Source organism: Glycine max, chromosome 10 (assembly GCF_000004515.6).
Source record: "Glycine max cultivar Williams 82 chromosome 10, Glycine_max_v4.0, whole genome shotgun sequence".
NCBI lineage: Eukaryota > Viridiplantae > Streptophyta > Magnoliopsida > Fabales > Fabaceae > Glycine > Glycine max.
Window position 1 is genome coordinate 19315815 of NC_038246.2, and position 11390 is coordinate 19327204.

Consider the following 11390-nt stretch of genomic DNA (forward strand, 5'->3'; position numbering starts at 1 on the left):
TTGATGGGGTAGGTGTGGAACTACTAGTAGTAGCAGCCCCATCTTTCTTGCCTTTGTCTTTCTAACTAGAAGAACCAAAGTTGGTAGAACTCCTCTTAGCCACTCCTTTCCTTTTTAATTGTTGCTCTACTTGGATTGCTTTGTGAAGCAAATCACCCATTTCAACAAACTCCTGCAACTCAACAATATCACAGATATCATTAGTCAAACCATTAAGAAATCGAGCCATAGTTACCTCCTCATCTTCTTCAATCTTTGCTTGAATCATAAGCACATCCATTTCCTTGAAATACTCCTCAACCCCCTTGTTGCCTTAGGTTAGTTTTTGGAGCTTGAATTTCAAGTCCCTTGAGTAACTAGCCGGCACATACCGCTTCCTCATGATCCTTTTCATCTCTACCCATGTATCAACCATTGGCTCTTCATTTCTTGCTCTCTCCTTTTGTAGCTTGTTCCACCACACAAGAGCATAGTCGAAAAACTCCGTGGCGGCAAGCTTCACCTTTTGGTCCTCCTCATAGTTGTTGCATGAGAAAACATGGTTTATTTTCATCTACCACTCCAAGTAGGCCTCCGGATCATTCTTTCCTTTAAAGGGAGGAATGTTGAGATTAATACCATCAATTCGGTTTTGTCTAGGAACACCATCATTCCCTCTTCTCCTCCTTTCTTCTTCATTATGATCTCTATTCTTCATTTGATATCGTTGCTTCATTAACCTCTCCAAATGTTGTGTCAAAGCTTGCATTTGGACTTGCGAAAGCCCCACTCCATCATTAGGATTATTACCTGCCATCTCAAACAAACAAATCAAACGTAACAAGACAATTATAGTCGTTGTTTGAATACCTCACCCACTCAAGTGTAGCACACAATTATGGATTTTCTCTAATGACAACACTCTTGCCTTTTACCACTCTAATTCCCCTTGAGTTCTTAGGAAATTCAAGAGATTATGGCCACAACAAAGAACAATTCACCAATATGTGTAAGGTAAGGCTATAGAGACAAGGAAAAGGTTAACCAAGAAAAAGGCTAACAATGTTTTTAGGCACAATTTAAGGAAATAAAATTCAGAATTTAGGAATTCAAGTAACAATCCTTCATACAACCAATATATTTCCTTAAAGATATATTTTTTTTTAAGTTCTTCAAGCATGAACCATTCAGCCCAATTTTTTTTTTTTTTTAAAAAAATTTGCTTATACGAATTTTTGCTTTATATATATATATATATAACAAAGAGATCAAAAGGCTTAACCTTTGCCATGGTTCAGCCTAAAAGAGAAAAAAGAACATGAACAAGAAGGTAATATAGATGGCAAAGAAAATAAAGAAGGATGTTACCCAATATTTCCAACAAAGGAAGTGTTGATCCTAGAACCGAAGCTCTGATAACCAAATGATATGAACCCTCATTGCACAAGGGCTGACTTAGGATCGTCTAGGATTAAACCTTGTTGGAAAATTAAGAAAATTGACTAAGAAAAGGATAGGAAATTGGAAAGATTCAAGGGTTTGACAGTGGCTAATTTCCTGGGACTTAATAAGGTGAATCTTGGCATAAAATGGATGAATGAGATGGTTAAAACGTAGGTTAAGTGGTGACTGGACAGAAATATAGAAATGGCTATAACTCAAGCTACAGGGCTCCAAATGAGGTGATTCCAAAACGAGGTGAAAGCTCTCGTTTTGAATTTCAATTTAGGCTCAAGAATCACTTAATTTGAGCGATTAAAATGAGAGTTATGGTCACGAGATAATTTTGGGCAAAATTGGATTTTCTGGAATTGTGGTTTGAAAGAACAAGGTTGAAGATGAAATGGTGGAATGAAATAATCACTCTTTCCAGCGAGGGCAACACACAAAGGATGTGAAAGTCCTTTGATATAGCCAGGGTATTCTTGAATCACTCAAGAACTTAGGAGAATCTCTCTCACTAAGATAAAAGAGATAAACTCTAATTTTTCTGAATAAAACTCAACTTGTTTTTATAAAATGGTTCAGCTTATAAAGAAGCTTTACCATCAGATTTTGCATATGCTTCATTAAAGAAAATTTCAATCCACTTAAATTTAGTAATGAGCCATTAATGTAGGGAATGAAAGAACTTAATGGCTAAGTGTAACTAAAATTGTGGCAACCAAAAGTCACTCCAAAAGCCATCAAGCCAATCACCATTTGGTCTCCCAAAGGCTGATGCCTAAGCTGCCAATTGGGCCCTTATTACAACTTGAACTAAACCAAACTAAAGCCCCTTTAGTTGATTAACCCAAAACATATTTTTGGTCAGCCAACTTTACATGGATCTGGCTAGTATTTAGACAAACTAAACACTCTAAAATTGAGACGAAGTGGCGCCATTTAGTCCTCCTCCATTTGGGCCATGATACAACTCACAACCTTGGACTTTTCTCGTTGAAACTTGGGCTTGTATTCAAATAGTATGGACAAAACTTGTTGAATAGCTTCCTTTGCTTTCCTTGCTCTAACCCTTGTCATAGGTCCTCCAAGTCCTTCAAGTGGATCCTTGCCTTTGCTCTTGGTCATGTCCTCATCACTTACCCCCGACGATCAATGCATACCCTTCACGACTTGGTTGGGCTTTGACTGCACAAACAACATGGTCGAGTATGAGGCTTGCGCCCGTGGGATTGAAGCAGCAATCGACTTCAAGGTCAAATTGCTCAAATTATATGGAGACTCAGCTTGGTAATTCACCAGTTGAGAGGCGTATGGGAGACTAGGGATCATAAGCTAATACCCTACCAGGCCTACACCAAGAAGCTGATAGAGTTCTTTGATGACATATCCTTCCACCATATTCCCTGAGAGGAGAATCAAATGGCCGATGCGCTTTCCACTTTGGCATCCATGTTTTAGCTGACCCCGCATGGGGACTTATCGTACATCAAGTTCAGATGTCGCGGCAAGCCCGCACATTACTGCGTGTTAGACATCAAGCGATACATCGAAGACAAGGAGTACCCATATTCCGAAAATGACAAGAGAACATTGAGAAGGTTAGCAGCTGGGTTCTTCCTGAGTGGAAGCATTCTGTACAAGAGGAACCATGACATAGTTTTGCTCTGATGTGTGGATGCTAAGGAAGCTGAGCAGATGTTGGTGGAAGTTCATGAGGGTTCCTTTGGAATGCATGCCAACGGGAATGCTATGGCCAGAAAGATCCTGAGGGCAGGGTATTACTGGCTCACCATGGAAAACGATTGTTGTATCCATGTGAGAAAATGCCATAAGTGTCAGGCATTCGCGAATAATGTCAATGCTCCACCCGTGCCTTTGAATGTCTTGGCAGCACCTTAGCCATTCTCCATGTGGGAAATATATGTGATTGGGGCTATTGAGCCCAAGGCTTCGAACGGACATCACTTCATTTTGGTTGCGATTGACTACTTCATCAAATGGGTTGAAGCCGCTTCATACGCTAGTGTGACAAGGAGTGTGGTGTCAAGTTCATCAAGAAAGAGATAATCTGTTGGTATGGGTTGCCCAGGAAGATTATCATCGACAATGCCACCAATCTGAATAACAAAATGATGAAAGAGATGTGTGAGGATTTCAAGATCCAACACCATATTTCCACACCTTATAGGCCCAAGATGAATGGGGAAGTTGAGGTTGCTAATAAGAACATCAAGAAGATAGTTCAGAAAATGACCGTGTCATACAGGGATTGGCATGAGATGCTCCCTTTCGCGCTACATGGTTATCGAACCTCGGTGCGCACATCAACTGGGGCAACTCCGTTCTCCTTGGTATATGGAATGGAGGCTATGTTGCCATTTGAAGTAGAGGTCCCCTCTTTAAGAATTTTGGTCGAGTCAGGGTTGAAAGAGTCGGAGTGGGCCCAGGCATGCTTTGATCAACTGAACCTCATAGAAGGTAAAATATTGACCGCAATGAGCCATGGATAGTTGTATCAAAGCTCAGTGAAGAACGCTTTCGACAAGAAGGTACGCCCATGCAAGTTCAATGAAGGGGATCTCATCTTGAAGAAAGTATCCCAAGCTCAGAGAGACCATAGGGGAAAATGGGCTCCAAATTATGAAGGACATTTTGTTGTGAAGAAAGCATTCTCGGGAGGAGCATTGATGCTTGCTAGCATGAACGAGGAAGAGTTGCTTTCGCTCATGAATTTCGATATCATCAAACGATATTATGCTTAAATACTTGGGGCAGCTCGAGGGTTCAATGCATGATTGTTCTCCAAAGACTCATTGGAATCTCCAAAGTCTTCCAATCCTTTGTAAACCATGATCGCAACATTAATAAACATTGGATTGATGATTTGCATTTCAACTTCTTGTGTTGTGTCTTTTTACATCTTTAGAGTACACACTCTTGATCTTGAATCCGGAGCCATTTGGCTCCATCAATGGGGTGCCATAAGCGTTTAAGTAAAATTGAGCATAATAACAATTGTTTATTTGTTGCACTTAAACTACCTAATCATAAGCATGCATGCATTTTGCATCTTGTCATCTTGCAAATTGGGGGATAAATGAAGGTTCATTTTGAGTAGTGACCAATGTCACACCCAAATCAAGACAAAGGTAAGTGAAAGGTGATATCGGTATGTTGTGGTGTTGTTTCACATTTTACTGCATGATGCCATTTCCTTTATTCAAAGCTTAGGGGCAGGTATGAGCAGGTGCTAGGCCTGCGACCAATTAACTATCATCCCGCGTTCGGCTCAAGACGGTAAAGAAGCACTACTAGGAGGCAGCCTAGTACCTTTAAAATTTCTGCTTTTTTATTTATTCGTCTATTTTCTTAAAGTTATATTTGAATATGCCTAGTTTATTTGCAATCCTATGAATTAAGAAAATATACAAGCATAACAAGGGGATATTTAAAATTTTGCAAAACAAAAAATGGCCAGAGTTAGCTCGCCTGGGCGAGCATGCCTGCACCAAAAAGCTTAAAAAGGGGCAGGGTGAAGCTTTCTTCACCCCAATATCTTCCCCCACATTCAAAAAATGCAGCAGCTACGGAAAAGCTTGGTTCTAGCAGCCCCAAGGCTCCATTGTTGAGTTTTTTCTTTCCTTTTCATGTTTTGGTTCATCCCTACAAGTAAGTGCATTGTCCCTTGATTCTTTGGCTCTCCATTGATGTATTTTGGTGCTCTAAATTGTCTCTGTTTGGAAAATTTTGTGAAGCAATTCATGCTTGAATTCATGTTTGATTTGTTAAATTGGGGGGTTATAGGGAATGGCCATAGGCCTATCTTTGATTTTGAAATGAATGGGCATGGCACATTGTCCCCATTACCCATTTGTTCATGTCTAAACATGCGCCCACCAAGTGTTCGGTGAAATGCCTCAATGGCATTTGCATGTGATTTTGCCAAACTTAGCCTATGGAACGAATTGGTACACATGTGATTGCCATTTTGAGTTTGTGGACAGTTTCATAGGAGCTAGAATAAGTGCCAAAATGTGACTTAGGCCTAGGAACCCAAGCCTTTTGGTTTTGAATGCAAGAAGTCATGAAAATGAGAGCATGTTGGTAAGGTTTCCCCTATAGACCAACACTTGGTTTGGGTTGCATCATGATGATTTCTTTGCACTTAGATGGTGTGAAAGTATTTTGCACCATGTACATGTATGCATATACCTAGATGGTGTGAAAATGTTGTTCACCATGTACATATGTATATAGAATAGGTAGCCAAGTGCTTTGCAAGTGTGCATGTATGTTGAATATAGCACGAAAAAAGCTTATCAAAATATGAATATATGACATGAAATTGCCTTTCAAAAATGTGAATAGGTAGTATGAAAATTGCCTTTCAAATGAATGTATATGTGTGTGAATATATATCATGAAGTTGCCTCTCAAGCGTATGTACATATATGTGAATAAAATGTGGATATATAGCAAAAACAATGCCATTCAAAATGGAGTAGATAGTGCCATACCCTAATTTCATCTGGGGAGCATCATTTGCGAGGATGCGGACCTCGTTTGACCACTTCCAAACACTTGAGACCCATCCCCATGGAATTCGTAAAGTTCTGAGACGTTCCGGAAAAGAAATAGTAAAAAATGCAAAAAATGGGGGTGTGTTTAGTAAAACTGGGGTGTAAATAGACTGTCAAGCCCCATTTTGGAAAACTTAACACTCATCACCGTGAAATCCATGAGGTTTCAGAAAGAAAACAGCCAAAAACACAAAAGCGGGGATGAACTTATCAAACACGGGGGGTGTGCTCAGGAAACTTCATCTATAACACTGAAGGTGGGGGTGAACTAATCAATTGGAGGGTGCGCTTAGGAAACTTAATCAGTAAGCAATCCTGAAGGGGGGTGAACTTATCAATTGGGGGTGCGCTCAAGAATCTTCCTCAAGAAGCCTCTGGGCGGCAACCACCTCCCCTTTTCTCCTATAAATAGGGGAAGGGGGCTGAGTTTAAGGATCCAACAATTTTTGCACTAAGTTTTCACTTGAAATTAGTGAGGAGAACAGAAAGAAGGAAAAAAATCCAAGCCAAGGTACTTCCGTAACACTTCCGAGACGTTTCCATGAGCGATTCCGTGGAAGTTCTTCGCTGTTATTCATCATTCTTCTTCTGTTCTTGACTCGTTCTTCGGTCTTCAACTGGTAAGTTTTCAAATTCGAGGCTTTTAATTCATTCTTGTTTTGTTTTCTTTCATTCTTCATCTCGTTTACTTTCGGTATTCTTTTCCTCCGCTTTTAACGAGCTTTCAACCATTTATTTAAGCCGTTATCTCGTTTAATAATTGATAAAATGAATTTCAACCGATAATTTGTGTTGTAATCTCGTTCAATCACTGTTAAAATAAAATTCAACTGATCGTTCACGTTGTAACCTCGGTTAAATCAAAAAAAGAAAAATAATAATAAAATAATCAAAATATCTAAAAAATATTAATAATGAAATAATCAAAATATCTTTGAAAATAATAATAAAATAATCAAAATATCTTTTGATAAAGTAATCAAAAAAATCAATCGGATGTTTTTCTTTGAAAGTTTCCTTGAATGAATTGACTAATAACCAAAGTGAAAATAAGGCTAAAATCAACTCACAAACCATGCTTTGTCCGCAAAAAGTCACTTAAAATCATTTTAAGGTCCAACGCCTTAAACGGTCCTCTTTACTTTTATCGGTTAGCATGGGCCATTCAAAAGCATAAAATCAACACATAAACTTTGCCACTTCTCAAGAACTATGCAGGTCTGACTTCCTCATCGCAATTGAGGATACGTAGGATCAAAAGCCCCACTTTTGTCAACCACCCCCAAGAGATTGTTAATGGTCCAACACCTTAAAGTTTCTCTCCTTTCAAAAACCAAGAGATCGTTAATGGTCCAACGCCTTAACGTTTCTCCCCTTTCAAAACAAAGAGATCGTTAATGGTCCAATGGCTTAACGTTTCTCTCCTTTTCAAAAATCAAAAGATCGTTTAAAGTTCCAATGCCTTGAACGACTTTTGTTCGGTTAAAATATATCTTGCAAAAAAAGGATAAAAATAACTTAACCAACGTTTAGTTCTGAAAGAATTACGTATGTTTGATTTCCTCATCACAATTGAGGAATACGTAGGAGCGAGGGAAACACCCTTGTCGACCACAAAAAGATAAAAAATACAAAAAGGCCTATAAAAAGCAAGAAAACATAAAAAAGGGGGAAAATACGTAGTTTTGAAGTCATATTTGCACACTTGATTGAAGGTTGTCGTCCTTTGTGACAGACGCGTGGGGTGCTAATACCTTCCCCATGCGTAAAAACAACTCCTGAACCTTTCACGATTAAAGTTCATAGACCACACATTCCGGTTTTTCTGACGTTTTCCTTGAATAAACGTTGGTGGCGACTCCGCGTGCCTTCCTCCCTTGGAAGACGCACCCGTGAGCATTCGCGTCGCCCTCTCGCTGAAGGGTAGGTCGCAACAGTTGGCGACTCCACTGAGGACTATTTTTTAGATAGTTAGGCCAATCAATCAGTGTGTAGCATCTCATCATGACTTCTTCTTTATTTATGTTCTCCCTTCCCTTTTATCTTTGGTTTTTGTCCATATTTGTGCATAACCTTTGCTATGTGGTTCTGTTTGGTGTGTTTGTTTATTAATTACATTCATAGTAGGAAATACCGTTATTCTTCACACAAATGACACCTACACTTCACACACACATTGAGATACTAGGCCCTACACCCGGGTCCATGGGAACATAGGAAGTGGAGGTGAATTTGTGGTCATGCTAAGTCTCCGACTTGCTTGATGACAGTGAAACCTCATCTAGAGTTTTTCTCTTTTATGATATATTGTCGCTAGTAGTCCCTACCGCCACAATGTTGATATCAAGGGAATAATATCTCTAGAAACCATTTAGGGAGATACAACCACCTTGGGAATTATCACTAAAAGCCTCTTAGATTCTCCCGTCTAGGTTCCTAAAATAGGGGCACAAAGCGAACACGATGCGTGTCTTTTAAACACTGCCATGCATATAACCTAAATGTCATATACGCCTTTGTTGTATGATTATTTGTGGATATTGCCATGCTGTGTACATCTCCCTGTTGCGCTTTTGCGCATCTGCATCATGTCGTCACACACGCGTTGTATGTTGGTCTCGTCTTTTGTCACGGGAAGCCGGAAGGTCCTTATCACCTTCTTAACTGCACACATGGGGCACTGCGCCCCTAAATGCGCAAGTAAAAAGAGGTAGTTTTCCGGGCTCTCGTGTCTATAAATGCATTCATATCATGCATCGCATAAGCATCTCTTCATGGCATCGTAATGGACATATCGTTCCTGCATTTGTCACTTATCATTTCATGCATTGCATTTTGCATAAGTCATTTCATCACCATGCATCTGCATCTAACATGCATGAGTAAACATGAAACTAGGAAATAATGTTAATTACATTGGCCAAATGGGGGCATATCCTAGTGAGAATGTCAATAACTCCACTCCCATACTCATTGAGAGCCAACAACCTCAATCTAATCATGCACATGTCTCTCAACCTATGGGGGAGACACATGAAATTCCCCACCACAATCTAGCCGACTTCGAGCCTTGCCTCGGATATGCCACTGAAGGGCAAGTAGTTGGTGGTATACCCCTGCAAAACACTTTGGAGGGGCCTCAATTTCACCCCCAACCACAACCCTTCTATGGAAAAATGGTGGGTTACACACCTTCAAGCTTTGCAGATTTGGTGTTCATCGGCGAAAGGATCAAAGTGGTTCTAGAAAGAGGCAAATATGTTCATCCAGCTTTGATGAATGCAAAAACTGGGGCAAATGAAGAGGATGAGAATGAGGGAGAAACCATTGCTATGTCTGCCATTCCTACACGGTCAAATTTCCCATAAGCCCAACAATGTCATTACTCAGCCAATAACAGTCCCTCTCACCTAATCATCTACAAAAGCCATCCCCAAATCAGCCACAAGGCCTGCCTGCTCACCACACGCCCAATGCCTAAACACCACCTATAGCACAAACCCAAAAGGAATTTTGTAGAAAAAAGCCTGTAGGATTCACCCCAAATTCCGGTGTCATATGCTAACTTGCTCCCATATCTACTTGATAATGCAATGCTAGCCATAACCCCTGCCAGGGTTCCTCAACCTCCATTTTTTCCGAGGATACAACTCGAATGCAACATGTGCATATCAAGGAGGAGTTCCGGGACATTCCATTGAGCACTGTATGACCTTGAAGTGTAAGGTGCAAAGTCTAATTGAGGCGGGTTGGCTGAAATTTGAGGAGAATCGCTATTGAATCCTAACATTGACAAGCAACACCACACATGCGGCAATTTTGAAAGTTGTTGTTAGATGTCTCTAATGACTCATAAGGATTTTCAAGTTTATGCCATTATTGTAAACCACAATTACAATGCTAAATAAAATGGATAAATTTGACATCTTTGTCCCTTATCCTCTCGTAATTACATTTTTGCTTCCACTGGAATGTAGGTGCAAGCCATTGGTTTGTTTGCTCAAGCGACCTGTGCTCCTGAGTTTGAACTTCCAAGATCGTTCAATCAAAAATTACTCGTGCTACATATTTGGTGAGGATGCCGTAAACAACGAGTAAAGCAGAAAAGTTCAAAAAGAAAAAGAAAAAAGCATTTGATTGACTATGTTTTCAAGTAAAAATATAGACATTCATGTGACCTCATTTTATCATTCCTGAAAGTTTGTCTTTTTGAGAGAGAAATGAGTTACAAGAATAGGAGTCATTTGACTTAATCCGTTAACTGAAAAATCCTTCAACTATTTCTCGTCCTTGAAAATCCTTTTTGAGAATCAGCCGCTTCTTTCATTCCTCCTTGCTACAAGGTTGTGAAAACTAGACAACTATGGATACCTCAGAGCCCTACACTGGGGCAATGAAAGGTACCATGCATAAACCTCAAGCGAACCTAGGGGCAGATCAGAAATTCTCACCCAATAGGTTCCCTGCTACAAGGTCATGACGAAAGACAACGATTGATACCTCAAAGCCCTACACTGGGGAAATAAGGGGCTCCGTGCATGAGCCTCAGGAGAACCTAGGGGCAGGTCAAAAGTTCTCACCCGTTGATGTTTTTAAACAAAAAAAAAAAGAAGAGTGACAAACCCTGGGATTTCAGTGGATTGATTAAACGGCTCCATCACCGTCACTCCAAAATTGTCAAGTGAGTAAATGAAACAAGACATACACTCTGAGGGAGTTCCCAAAGAGATTTGCAAAAGATAGGATGAGGTTGCATGAATTATCATCTCTTTCAAAAATCAAATAAAAATCACAAAATAGGGAAAGAATGTCATGAACATTGTACAAATTTCCATTACATTGCATTGTAGCATATGAAGTCTGCATTTACCAAATTTTAAGACAAAGGTTGGATGAATCTGCATCCCTAAAAGTCATGTTAACTGCATAGATTTACTACATCTAATGTCCAATCTTTTGAATTTGGGATGACCGGCCCTCTCGATGAGTCAATCTATTGCTTTCTCATAAGGGTGGACCCTTGGGTACTAGTACCTATTGCATATAGAAGACTACACATCCTCAACTTTAGAGGGCTACATGTCCTCTCCTTCAAAGGGCTACACGTCCTCGCCTTCAAAGGACTACAGGTCCTCGCCTTCAGAGGACTAAAAATCCTTGACTTTAGAGGGCTATTCATCCTCGCCTTCAGAGGGCTGCACACCCTCGCTATTAGAGGACTGCACGTCCTCGCCTTCAGAGGGCTTCACATCCTCGCCGTCAGAGGACTGCACGTCCTCGCCTTCAGAGGACTACACGTCCTAGCCTTTAGAGGGCTGCACATCCTCCCCTTCAGAGGACTGCATGTCCTCGTGTTTAGAGGACTACATGTCCTCGACTTTAGAG

General features: G+C 40.3%; 1 protein-coding gene across 1 annotated transcript; it reads left to right on the top strand.

Annotated features, from left to right (window-relative positions):
- The first annotated feature begins 3620 nt into the window (after positions 1-3620).
- LOC102667606 (uncharacterized) lies at positions 3621-9373 on the top strand. The gene is made up of 2 exons (XM_006589946.1): positions 3621-3903; positions 9213-9373. The coding sequence occupies exons 1-2, from the start codon at positions 3621-3623 to the stop codon at positions 9371-9373; spliced, it is 444 nt and encodes a 147-aa protein (XP_006590009.1).
- Positions 9374-11390: the final 2017 nt, after the last annotated feature.